Here is a 14,222-nt window from a genome sequence, read left to right on the forward strand (position 1 = left end):
CTAATCTAGAGACTAACACTTTCATAAAATGCAAGAATAATCTGACAGTCTATACGAGACAATGGGAATCAACCTGTCAGATCTGAAACTAGATTGAAATCAAATTGGATTCAGTTCCAGATTCTGTGATATATTTGATTTACGAATAGATGAGTGTCATGTAGTGTGTCAATCATCTCTGCCACGTGTTTCGCCCAAACATGAAGCACCATACAAGTACTGTCTACAAGGCCTTGACGTAGAGCCAAATGCATTTCAATACTCGTTGTCGAGGACTACGTACGGCTTGTAGTGTTGCGCATAAGGACACCCTTATATCAATAAGTGTACAGGATGCGGGAAACCATACGTACAAAATGAAAAAAATAAAAAGATACACATTTTCTTTGAAACATTTGATGGCAGCCATTTTAGAATGTTGAAGCAAGCAGCAACAAAATGTAAAACAGGAATAAACGCTGGCAAAGTACAAGGTGTTTTTAAGGAATGAATGAATCTAAAAGCCTTGATTTGCGCGTTTAAAATTGTTATAATGATCTAAATGACAATGTAGGCAGTTATTAAGATCGCTTTTGGAATATTCTCTTTTTTCACGTGTTACTTTAACGTTAGGTAGCATCTGTGTGTAATATGCAACAACCTTGTTTCGCGGAGGAATGGTCGGAGATGGTACGGAGCACTGGGATACGGAGCACTGGGAGGACCTTGCAAGTGACCGTTCCAGGTGGAGATGCACACTGTTCAGACAGCTCAAATCAGGAGAAGTCAGACTGATGCACAGCGCAGAAGAAAAGCGGATCCGCAGAAAAGAGCTTTGCAACAGAACTGAGTCAGCTTACAGATGTGATTTTTGTGGCAGAGACTGCCATTCTCGTATAGGGCTGTTTAGCCATAGTCGATGCTGTAGGGCTGTTGTGAATTAGGATTTTACCATGGTCAATACTGACCGACGGAGGCCATATAGGAGGAATGGTCGTTCTACAAAGGGGATTTTAGTTAGTCGCTGGTCACATTCATCGTACGCCAGATCTGCGACATCAAATGGAAGACATCCTTGTGACGGAAAGGTTGTTGTAGCCTTGCTGAAAATCCTAGTCTCCAACGGACTTATTACTGTTGTGAGAATTTTTTCCAGGGGAGCTTGACCACCATATAGGGGTTCTTTGCCAGGCGTAGTCGAATTCTTCGACCCATACCGCCGTAGAAAGGCCTGGTGAATGCTATGGAAATTCTACTACAGATGAAACCGTACGACAAAAGTGACCTAGCCTCTATCAGACCTTTTTATGGAGGTATGGATTGTAGGATTTGGCAAAATGGGGGAAGATTCGCCAGGAAAATCTGTCCGTTGGAAGTCCCCCCCCCCACGCCTTGAAAAAGAAGCCCGATGGTGGCCAACCTCCCATGGCAAAATCATTCTCCATATAGCCAGCGTAGTTATTCTGGTGACCGAGCCTCCACCAGGCCTTACCACGGGGATGTGGATCGTTAGTAGTTAGCGTAGTTAGTCTGATAGAGACTAAATGTGACCGAGCCTCAAGTATCGGCTGCACTGACCTGAGCAAGCCGGTCCCTCTTGTCGGGTCCGTCGGGCAGGTCCCGTATACTCGGCGGCAGGTACCAGAAGCAGATGTTGGTAAGTTCTGGTTCCTCCACCACCAACTCAAAACCTTCTCTTGCCTTCAGCTTGTCGGTCATGTAGCTACACAAGTACAGTACAGTACAGTATGTTATGCGTTGAGTCAGTCGTTTTGTAGCGCAACGTTTCCGTCTTGCATGGAAATAGAAAATAAAATCGACCACAGAAAAGGGAGTAAAAGCTTTATTCTCTGTTCTATAACATGAACCGTTCTCTTCTCTTCTCATATAAAATGTGGATTAGCCCAAAAGTCAAACAGTCTCAAGGATGGTGCAATTTATTCGTCAGCAAATTAGATTAGGCCACAGCAAGTAATTTTTATGGATGACATCAGCGCGCTCATTAATTTTCGCCCGATTTAGGAAAAAAAACCCTGGAAATTTCATTGCAATCCGACGGTGGTCAACATGCCAAAAATTGGCAAATATGTCGTATACTGCCATTTATTCTAGTTATTTGAGCTGTATACACATATTCAAGGACAGTTTACTGTTGACAGTCTAAGGTGTTTCATTGTATATGAATACCCAGTGTAGTTTCTTCAGATGATGGTACAACAAGCTCTTTTCTGCATTTGCTGTAGTTATTCTATTGAGATGTATACACATCTACAAGGACACGTTTACTGTTGAATCAAGGAGGTTTTATATCATATATGAAACCTCATAGGTTGAATACAGGAATAAAAGACCTGTTGGTTGTGATATCATGTTTAGTCGCCTCAATTCTACTTTAACAAGATTTATGATCTCAAAATATAGGAATCTTGTTTTTTTTGCCCGCCTTGTTTTTTTCCCGCCCTATCTCATTAGTTTATGAGTCTATGGAGGATGTCATCCATAAAATTAACTTGCTGTGGCCTTACTAGTAATTTATACTGAAAATGCATATATTCTATACTCTTGTATAAAACAGAAGATTTTTTTTTACATCAAATATATTTGCTCAAGGAAATACTTACTGTGCCAGGTCGAAACACTTATTGATCTGCGCCTCAAATCCAACCGTTGCCTGAAAATCAGAAGAATTCCGATTGTATGAACCTTTCCAGACACAGCAGAAACTGTTTGAAAACTTTTATTTACCCTTCTTATACTTTTTCTGAAGATGAAAGATTGTTACTGCGTTGAAATTATAAAACATATTGCTATGAACATGCTAAGGACATAGCTACGCAACATCATTTGCTATTTGCTGTTTGCTAACAGCACAAGCTACACTCACATATCATTACATACCATCATTATAATTGTAGAAATGATGTTAGTAACCTTTGATTTTTACCATTTGCATTATGACTGGTCCCACTCTTGTAAAGACAACGTGAGTTGTAGAATACATCATGATCAGGAAGGAGAAATGGCCAAGCAATAACATGGAAGAAAACAGTCGAGCGAGACCAAGCAGATATGGAATGTGGATGGGAGGATTGCATCGTCTAGCGTTACTGTCATTAGACAAAATACAATAACTGAGAAAGAAAATAACACCCTGCATCGGTAAATACTGAATTTTGACAAACAGCGTGTACCTTTGCTCTCCACATGAGCCACAGCTTGAAGACGTCCACGTGTCTGCCGCACTGGATGGTCTTGTCGCCGGTGTCGTAGCTCACGTCGTAGTTCTTATCTTGTTGGAACAGGTAGTCCGCGCTCATGGAGTTACACCGCTGTAGTAGGTCCTGTAATGCAAAGAAAAAAAAAAGAATTGTTTCACAGTCTGCAACGAAAACATCCCTGCGGTTCGACGGAAAACTGTTAGGCGGTCTGAGGTCGTTTCTTACAAAGGCTGTCTCCTACCCAATATCTGTGACCAAAGCAAGTCCACAGTATGAGATACCAGTAGAAGAAGAAAGCTACCAGGAACCTAAAAGATGACAAGATATACCATTATTCATAACAATCCATCCAAAGCTCTTTGAGTTCAGGTGATAACGTGTTTTCTGAAGGACGTGAATACATTTGCGACCAAAAATACACATTTTGATTTTGAGCAGGTTTGCATATCTTTTTCGTCTTTAATTCTTATATGCTCAATCCTTTCGAACTTCGTTACTTTTAGCAATTTATTGTTGTCTTGCACCAGCATGTACACGGCCTTATCAAGACATGGTATCTCTGTTGGAAGTATCTCACTTGTCTGATAAAATTATCGCAACTTTTGCAGGAGAACATCAAAGTCGCCCTTGTGTAAAGGTGGACAGAGACATATCCTTTCATTCTATAAATCGATTTATCGTCACGTTGGTTTTCATCCAAACTGTGATAACTGTAAGTATTTAATCCATAAAGATAAAAGGGGATAGAAATGTTGTTAAGATACCAGACGTTCGACTTAACAAACGCTAGGCTACCACTGTGAAGACGTTAAAACATGCATAGAAAGAAGATAACGATGACTGTATGGATACGTCCCTCCTATGACAGAAAAGAAGCTTGCCAGACGCAAGACGAAGAGGAAGAAGTTGAAGATCTAGAGAGACTAAATGCAGCTGCAGGCTTTAGATACAGAAACCCGTGAACGATGATAATGGATACGTACGCTTTCTTTGAGTAGCAGACAGGAGCACTGCAGAATGACGCCCATCAACTTGTGTGGATTCCATGTCACCGAGTCAGCTCTAAAGCAGGTCAAAAGGAAGTACAAAAATGAAGATCTTAATCTTATTTAAAAACTTTTATTACTTTTTCCACTACAGACCATCTAAATCGTACATCATCGATTTTCAACATCAACGCACATCAAATGAATCTAACGTGAAATGCCCCGTAGGGCCATGGAACTTCTGTCAATACATGAACGTAGGCGTTGGACATAAAATGTCAATCAGACCACAGAGTCAACACACTATGGCCTTTATTTACGTCACTATTCATTCAATACCACAGTGACTAACGATATCTTAATCGAAAGTATTAAGACGTCATTGTCTTGGCCTGATATAAGACGTTTTGGTGCCAGATGCTAAGACCCTAAAGAAATTACAAGGACCATATTCTTTCATGAAGTTATTTCATGTCCTTTTACGATGACGCTCAACTCTGTGAATTTCGTATATCCTACCTTTCAATGCCGTCGAGTCGTTTCCTGTATTTTTTGGACAGCAGGACTCCACCTCCCCAGGCGCACTGTGGAGGGCCAAACAAGACATGTGTTAGGATACCACTGTTTGTTACGAATTTTTATAGATTTGATATATTTTGTCTTTCCTAATTACCTCGATTCAAAGTGGCCCGCAGGCCGATTTGAGCTTCTCAAGAATTAAAAAAGAAACTATAACAAAATTCTCTCAGACTATTGTCATCAAACATTATTGTCGCCATAAAAGAGCAACGGAAACTCGTCTAATTTGTCTCTGACTTCTAAGACGTCCTCTGCTCATCCTCGTTGATCGTAGCTGCATTACAAGAAAACTTAATAGGGACACCTGGGACCCCCAGGCTAATCAAGGTATTGCAAACGGAAATCCTATATACTGACAGGCTATTTTACACGAGTGCCCTACCTTACCCTGTCTTAGAAAACAACAACGAATGAGTGCATAAACGTAAGTTTGTTATTTGTTATTCTGTTTTAAAAGTTTGTTATTCTGAAGAAAACATTCTGATACAAGGTCGAAAGCAGTAATCAGATTGTCTGTTCTGCCGCCATCTTCCCGACTCTCAATATAATATAAATCGTTGCTGACTTACGTCAACGTGGAGCCACATCTTGTGTCTCTGGCAGATGTCCGCTAGGTCGTGCAGCGGGTCGAAGGCGCCATACACGGTCGAGCCTCCGGAGGCACTGACAAAGAACGGTGTTTCTCCCTGTAATATGCATACGGTAGTGGTTAAGGCGCGGTCATATTCGTCGTAGGTCGCCGCACGATTTCGACGCTTTTGCCTTTTTTTTTATTCAAATGAGGAGACATGACAGACGTAGTGGTGACGCACTCAAGTTGATAAACTTAATACAATATGTTAGCGCCACCACTAAACATTGACGTTGCAAGATGGCTGTTAAAGAACCAGGCAACCTTCTAAGACAACCTTCTCCGTTACAAGACAGCTAAACTTTGCAGGACGCATGCACAACTACCTAAAGATGTACGGTTCGCGATCGCGCGACAGTCACACAACGTACGTGACCTGGCCTGGCCCTTAGGAAGAAATTCAAGGAGAACCATAGGAAACGATGTAAAATTTATTAACTGATGATATTCCAGCATCAATACAAGTTGTCAAGCAACATAATGAAACTGTCGTCTTCTGTATCATCATCATGATGCTGATTGATACTTGACCAAGTTGCTACTAATGCGATGAAAGGAAGGCATACAAAACGTTTTAAACCTTACAATATCGTAGACTTGATGATTCTGTTTTCGTAATATTTTCAATGCCCAGTTTCTAACAAGTTAAACCATTTTGAGAACGTCATGTGCATCAATATCATTTTTATCTACAGGCCGAAAACCTATTCTCGCCCACTATTTAACAGAACAATAAAGAACCATATCTACCTTCGATTTTGCGATTTGAATCTTTCGTTCCAAGTCCGATGGTATCATCTTTCCCCTGTGTGAAAGGAAAAATGATAAGGTGCGTGTGTAATCAACCGTGAATAGATTACAACGAGATTACAATAACGTGTATAATTCTAAATGTTATACCTCTCTATATATTATCATGTAAAACATAAAAGCACACCAATATGGAAACAATGTCAAAATTATTTTGTACTCAGAAGATATTCAATCTTCCTGATGTAACCGAGCTCATCAGAAATTAGACAACCTTTTTTTCTCTCAAATTTTGGAAACTAGATGTCGGAAACAAAATCTCTTCATGTATCATCTTCCAAGTTGTCAAATTATTAATGTTATCCGCCATGCTCATAAACCGGTACAATTCTTTGATTTGTCATTTTCCATTCTGATACCTTTACGACTAAAGTAACTAATAAGTAGTCTTCTGCGCATCGTTGAACTTCTAGTATAACATGTAAATGTAAACGGATCATAAATTAGTTATGGAATCTAATAGATTGAGACCACATCTCTCGCTCGAGTGCTCTTGACAGCTTTTATTCAATCCATTAAGAAGATTTATTCATTGTAACAAAATGCCTTTACAGAGTTCCACAACGCTCCATTTGGAGGAAAAAGTGCCCATTTGTAACTATCCAACCATATGCCAGGCAGGCATTAGGAGTAATTTTCTCGAAAGTGCATTCCCATTTCGGGCGAATGCCAGCCATTATTAATGCATACATTCTTGACATAGTAATCATCGCCTAGAATTACGCACGTCTTGAATATTTATTAAGTAGTGGTGAGAACACGTCCACATTTTCTTTTGAATCACAATTTGTAGCGAACTATGAAGTAACAGAATTGACAATGATGACAATTAGAAGCTGGTACTTGAAGTCTAAGAAAATAAAACATTCACATCTTTGAATTATAGATACACTTTATCTTTTCATATCAGTTGGATAGACTTGCAAACATCACTAGCTGCTTACAGCAATGCTAGCTATGACTCATATTTTGTAAAATATACCCATTTTTGATGTGTGCTTCATGTTCAGTCAACAACAACCTGATAGCACGTTAGTGCAACATTTTATGCAGGAAACTGCTTGATCATACAAAGTTTGGTGCGTATACCTTGAAACGCACTCATACACACAGACTAATGGTGTGGAAGTTTGTAGCGCCGTGCACATACATTTGAGTAAAGCAAGAATAAGACATCACAAGCTTACCGTTCATCACACTTTACCCCATAGACATTGTCCGTTCCGATCCCGACTATGGCAGCAGCGCGCTTCAAAGAATAGTGGCTCTGTAACAAAGTGTCATAAATACTTATAGTTGATTGAAAGAAATGTTAGATGATAAAAATGAACAGTTTACTTCCTGTTTTAGTAACTGTTAATTTCATACCAACCATTTGATCAATTCAGATGAGGTCAGCACTATCGTTAATGTATAACAAGAACTCCCTCGGTCATTCATGCTCCTTTGAACAAGCGGCGCTAAGGCAATTCAGATCCCACTTCATATTTGTACCTTTATAACACTATTTGGCACTGCCTCAAAACATGAGAGAATGCAAAGGGTTGCTGTTGATATAATGGGCTTAGAAAAGCAGCCAGTGCTGAATCAGATTCAAGAACACAAGAGGCAATCTAAGTGCACGCATTAACAAACTGCACGTTGCATTTCTATATCTGGCAGTGTCTGCCTTGTTCCAAACCATGCCATTTAAAATTAAAGTTCATATCATATTATTGAAGAATATGTTGCTTTTTCTGTCATGTTACGACTTGAAGTACGCAGTCTGTGAATTCTTTTAACCGTAACGTACCGTTGATATGTTATACTTCACCATGCTCAGAGAGAAATTAACTTACATGTTCTGAAATGTACATGACGAGTTTTGGTGCTTCCCTGAGTCCCTTCTTTTTGACGTCTGGTACGAACTTGTAGCGTGCACAGTTCACGGCGTACAGATTGGAGATTGCACCGCCTGTACAAAATTGAAAAATGGGTTAAACAAATCTTAATGTTAGTTAAACAAAACTGCCAGTTGTGCGGCACTTTGTTAAGTATAAATCATGATTGTACACACGCACTCCGACTGTTCAATCTATCTTATTGCTCCCTTGATCTTATTTTTCTATTTTGTAGTTGCCTATGTCCTTTAATTTCATAATTTGTTTCCGTATCATACTTTGTATTTGTACTTTGATTTTGACAAGTGAGAAAAAATGATTTCATGATAGGGATGAAAACATGATTATTTCAAATGTTGTTTAAGAATATGATACAAAATAGACAAAACTGTATTGCAGCATTAAAGCATATCCAATCTTTCCCTATCCCTTTATATGTTAGCTTAAAGAACTCGACAGCAGATTTAAGTTTTGTACGAAAGTAATTTGCGATTGTCTATGGGTGAATGAGTAGAAAACCCCAATTACAGTTTGATGCGGAAACGTTTCCTCTCTAAGAAACACGGAGGAAATTAGCCGACCGCGGGGGGTATGGCTCTCTTCGCGCCCGTTGGACGCTCTAGCGGCGAAGCGTGGGGAGAAGAGATTGGAAACTGTTGGGGGCCCTATTACTTGTATTGTGCATGATGGGTCTTTCAATCGATGAAATGCACTTAGTGTTCATTTCCAGCCATTGATCTTTGCCTGTTGTGAGAGCTGACGTCCATGCAGATACTATGACAACCGCAGCAAACTGTTCAGCACCAAGGAGGGACCCACAACATTTTACGTTGTTTTAATAAATGAAGCAGCGTTTTTGATTAATTCAAAACAATATAAACATACGATCTAATAAGAATTCTAATATACATTAAGACTAGCTCACCACATGTCAAAAGTATGGCTGAGATTGCTTCAAGAACATGACATTCATGTAATCCTATGTAATTTCGCTGTACATTTTTGAGTCGCTCTTTGGGAGATACACGCCGGCGCCAGCGTCATGAATGTCGGAACTTCAGATAGTATGAAGCCATTTGTCAACGCTCCGACTGTCTGATAGGCAAGCCCCCTAAAGTCTTCTCCCGCTCGCGATAGCTCCAACCGACACGCACCACGCAGCGACGCGTCGATCAAATGATTGCGACCTAAGGCGAGGTGAACATCTGTAAGTACTAAAAAATAATGGCTTGCTTCCGCGGGGGACCGTTTTTCAATCAACACCGCGGCTGTGAAGGCCTAGTCGAGGAAACAGACCGAGAAGGAATTGATTGTGTCCAAAGCGGCGGCTAACGTCGGCTATTATCTAGGTAGCCGCCCGGGAAAATGTCACTGCATTTCTCCTGTGGCCTAACTTATAGTTATAGCCTCGTGTAGAATGGAAATACCATCGGACAGTTCGGAACTAGGAGTCTCTTACGAATGAAATACGATTCTATCTGTTGTTTCTTAAGATATTTTGTACACATAATTGAGGAAATACGTACTGTAGCAAACCGGTGGAAGTAAGTAATACAGGCAACGTGAAACTAGAAAATGTACAAACCCTCAGTGTACAGTTCCCTCAATGTACAAACAAATAGAAAGCAGGAGCACTAACCGTAATTGTCGAACTATAAAATTTATTTTCATTTTGAAGTAGCAATTTTCATAAAAATTACTATTTGGAATGCGCCGCTTTGAAGAAGCAGAGTTCATACTTATCTCTTAGAAAGATAATTAGCCTCCATTGTCGTAATCGCATAGTTATCGCGAAAATTTGCGACTGTTTCCAATTATTAATACTCGGGAACCTTCTCCTCTGTGATTAATGGTGCATTATCTTCCTGCTACATTAGGCACAATTAATCTACCCCTTTCAACGGCTAACCTTCGCATGACTTTGAACTTGGGAGTTGCAGCTACACTTGTGAGAAGTTCACAGACGTTCGCTAGCAACTGTTGCGTGGGAGGATGAGCCGACAAACACGCGTATGTTATTCTTATTCTGTCTTTCTTGTATCTACATTTATGATTAAGAAATTAAACAAAAGTTGGAAACATGGATATGGATGACTGAAAATGGGACCTTAGATTTCATTCGAAGTGCTTTATTGACTCTAGTGACTCGCATATTTTTTTAAGATAGAAAAAAAATCAAAGGCATGCCAGGATGAAGTGATTGTGTTGTTTGCCGTCTTGGTAGAATGAATGTCATGTAGTCTCAAGAAGCCAACTGTGCGATCTACATGAGAGAAAGTCCAAGGCAACAAGTCGTCCCCGTACACCCCGAGGAAACTTTCTGAAATAATTTTCGAACATAACTTTGTAAGATAACTTTCTAAGATGGCTTTCTTAGATAACTTTCTAAGATAACATGAGAAGGTGGTAGGCAGTAACTAGACGTCACATCTAAATCAAATGGGATGGGCTTGATTTGCATGAGAAATTAGTTCTCGCAGCGTGCACCTCTCAATGACAACGTTTGTACCGTCACCAATCACAGCCAATTATTGCCTTCGGATTACAATTTGATTGACATACCTGGGCTGAAAATACCGTCTCCACTTTTGGCGGGAAAACCGATGATTTCTCTCATCTTCTTCAGGATCATCTCCTCCATGACGATGAAGACAGGTGCAATCTCGTACGTGAACCTAGAGGGAAATAACGGAAGATACCGAGTGTAAGGAGGATTTTGTTGCCTATCATGTACCTCTTATCATGTTTACGGGGACTAGAGGATCCAAAAGCGTATGACAAGAATGCTGACTTAGAAAACTACAAAATGACAACGTTTGACAGGCTGGATTGAATGTAATTACAACATGCATCCACATTTTCCATATCATTTTTCACACAGCATGAGTAGCAGTCACCAGGAATCAGTACGCTGTCAGAGTACACTAAGGGAAGTCGACATTGACTTCACGTTTAAATTTTTCACTTTGTAGCCTGTTTCATAGTTTTTTCTTACAGTATTTTTGCTTGTTCAATCTTATGTAACGGCGTGGTCACATTTGTAATGAATAGGTCGCCGTAAGATTTTGATGTCGTAGAATTTTCAAGCAGGCTGTGACACAACCAACCAACCAACCAACCAACCAACCAACCAACCAACCAACCAACCAACCAACCAACCACAGAAAGGGATCCAAGACAGCATTTTCCGTAACAAGACAGCTAAATGTTGTACATCACATGTAACGTTACGACCTTCTCCTAAAGAATGCCCTCAGTTTGCGATCTTGCGACGATCGTATACGATAAATGTGACTGGGTATTATCTTTTGGGTGATTTATGTCGGCTTTACCTTTCGTTGTACATCTAATAGAAAACGATGTGTTTTGGGGTCAGACACTACATACAGTGACAGAACAATTTACTGTTTCATCTGACACAAGATTATTTCTGATAGATACCAACCTAAAGGATAAAACCCAAATGGTAAGACGATCAGAATCTCCTTCTTCCGCTGGCCTATCTGTATGACCTAGATACACCAATCGATTTAAGGCGGCTTAACTGTTGTTTCAAAAGCACCAAGACCGTAACAGCATATTGGAAGGTCAATTTACCGTTTAAGCCGGGTTATTGGAGCACTCTTTCATGCGAAGAGTGGAAAATCACGCCCTTGCTTCAAATAAAACTTGCATTTTTTCATCCTCAAACCTTTAGTATGGATTTTGTTTCCGTTCGTAGCTGTCTCGCGTCTTTCTCTTCGAGTTCTTTCATACGCATGCTCACAGATAGTAAATGCGATGTCATTGGGCACTGAAGCTTGTAATTTTATTTGCTATGACATATTGACCAATTAAATAGGTTTTGTCACGCCATTGTGGACCTTCCTGTAAAAGACCGGCAGTCCAATATACAGAACATAGCGGTTACTAATGGTTCTATTCGGGCAAAGAATTATTCACCATCAATATTTAGAGCTGACATTTCAGAGGAAGGACACACACGTATTTGCTCTTTTCATCGATGTATATCTGACACATACACTGTCAAGCAGCAGATAAATATATTGGCAAATACAGGGATACTGATATCGGATCTGGTCCGTTGTAGGGAGGAAGGGACGTCCAGTCTCTGACAGTTCGTGCCTAGGACTGACATAGGTGACACATTTATGCGAAGAAAATGACATGAAATTGAAGAAATTTGCCTATCTGTGCCAGCAGATTGCACTGCCATGCCTTCTGATTTAATTTGCAAGTCTCACGGAATGGTCGGATGTTGACGTGAAACAGTTCACCACAGAAATAGCGCAGGTTTCATCTGAAGAACGTTACCTAGCGGCATGACATTTAGCGACACAAGTGTACATTTATCAGCTCGGTAATAAGTTCGTTGACTTCGACATTTTTGGTTCCACAGCAGACTTCGTCCAATCGATAGGCCCAAACAACGACTGCGAAGAACTTAAACCCTGAGCTAGATTCTCATTAGAAGTATGGCATCATTTGTCTAACTAGATTAGCCCCTATTCCCAAAATGTAGCGAGAAATGCCCAGTTGTAATGCAAGGTCATTTGAATTTTGAGTCAATTAGGACCCCTTTCCATTGGGTGGAAACCACCAAGCGACTAAAATTAGATTAGTATGTCCTATGACTTTATAATTCTAATAGGATCCAAGATGTAAAAGTATGACTTGAAAGACAACGAATGACAGAAAATGTACAAAATACACCTCTTTATCAATACAATTCTGTTACTAAAGAGAGTTCTGATCACTCACAATGGCTTCGGCTTTAGTGGAAAGCAAAAAGGGTCATAAACTAGTTCGATGATTGACACGAAAGAGGCCATAAAGGAGTTATGATAATTAACACGTACGTGGGAGTTGGTCTACTAGCGATGGACTCATCATCACTTACTGATACCCTTGGTTCAACACTTTATGCTCATCAATCGACTGCATGAACATGCACTTAAATGCAAACATGTCATATTTCTTCATGTATTCAAATGTATCTATACAAGCAATTTCATACAGTAACAAGAAGTCGATCGCGCGAGAAGATCTCATACCTCTTTTTGAGTTTTTGTAAATTTGTTGACAAAACACAACCGTTTTCATTTCATATATTGCATGTTCCATTATCGTGAACATGCAATCCTCGGGTTCCTGATTTCGTCGAAAAATAATTAATTTCTTGCTTGCCTTCGGAACAAATATGCACGGACCACCTACGAGCGCGCACAATTAATGACAAACAAACACGCAGACCAAAAACAGTACACCCGTTTTCACGGAGGTAAAGATGACCGGTACGTACATGTTGGTGTTGGCGGTCGCCGTGAGCCATTCCCCAGCCAGGGAAATGACGTCCATCCCGCTGGACAGCTGGTTGAAAAAGCGGGGATGTCCTAAAGAAAATGGCAAGTTGAAGACATTTGAGATGAATATCTGAAAAGCCTTGATAGAAATCATACTTGACAAATTGGCCATGGTTAAGAAAGTTCGCAGATCTCATAGTTTGACCTGTGAAAGGAATTTGTATCGTGTTCGGCTTTCTAACGTTATTGTGAGAAACGATGTTTCAGTGTGTGCATAAATACATTGTGATTATGTGTGTTAGGATATAATTATTATATTCTACAAGGTTACGGCCTATTTTGGCTGGGTGGAAGAGTTACGAGGACTTAGCTAACATTAATGTTAAAAGGTTAATTCTTAACATTATGAAATGGAAGTACTGTACTTTTTCTCTGTCTCCTGTCGTTAAAAATATGTTACCGCATAGTTCGATGACGTCAATGAAAAATTAAATCAGACCCTGCGACGCATAAATGCTGATAGTGAAATGTAAATATTCCATCCTTCGTCAATGCGAAAACGGCTCGGAATTGCATAGATAGTAAGTACACATCTTAGCGTTCGTCCAATTTCCTGTTTTCCAAGAACGAACAGTAAACGCATAACCAAAAAGCTTTTACGTAACCATTCCCCCGCGATCCTATCCAAATGTAATCTACATATAATATCCGGCAGTTCCTTCCACTCCACTGTGTGCATTCAAAGTCACATTTTCTACCGAGGCGGGTAAAGTAGATTTTTCCTGTACAGTGAGTCTAGATAAAGAAAGGGCAATTTGCATAGCATTTGGTTGTAA

The 14,222-nt window shown here is 40.0% G+C and overlaps 1 protein-coding gene across 2 annotated transcripts in view; it reads right to left on the reverse strand.

The window, feature by feature from the left end:
• LOC136446500 (glutamate decarboxylase 1-like) overlaps positions 1–14,222 on the reverse strand; it is a 57,248-nt gene that overhangs the window by 5,379 nt on the left and 37,647 nt on the right. For both annotated transcript variants that reach the window (XM_066444887.1, XM_066444886.1), the window contains 11 exons: positions 13,386–13,476; positions 10,646–10,758; positions 8,042–8,157; positions 7,391–7,470; positions 6,144–6,198; positions 5,332–5,448; positions 4,703–4,767; positions 4,181–4,259; positions 3,171–3,320; positions 2,601–2,650; positions 1,558–1,702 (listed from right to left, as the gene is read on the reverse strand). In XM_066444887.1, coding sequence (XP_066300984.1) covers positions 1,558–1,702; positions 2,601–2,650; positions 3,171–3,320; positions 4,181–4,259; positions 4,703–4,767; positions 5,332–5,448; positions 6,144–6,198; positions 7,391–7,470; positions 8,042–8,157; positions 10,646–10,758; positions 13,386–13,476 — 1,061 coding nt within the window. The remainder of the gene's footprint in view (positions 1–1,557; positions 1,703–2,600; positions 2,651–3,170; positions 3,321–4,180; positions 4,260–4,702; positions 4,768–5,331; positions 5,449–6,143; positions 6,199–7,390; positions 7,471–8,041; positions 8,158–10,645; positions 10,759–13,385; positions 13,477–14,222) is intronic.

Source organism: Branchiostoma lanceolatum, chromosome 12 (genome assembly GCF_035083965.1).
Source record: "Branchiostoma lanceolatum isolate klBraLanc5 chromosome 12, klBraLanc5.hap2, whole genome shotgun sequence".
NCBI classification, from domain to species: domain Eukaryota; kingdom Metazoa; phylum Chordata; class Leptocardii; order Amphioxiformes; family Branchiostomatidae; genus Branchiostoma; species Branchiostoma lanceolatum.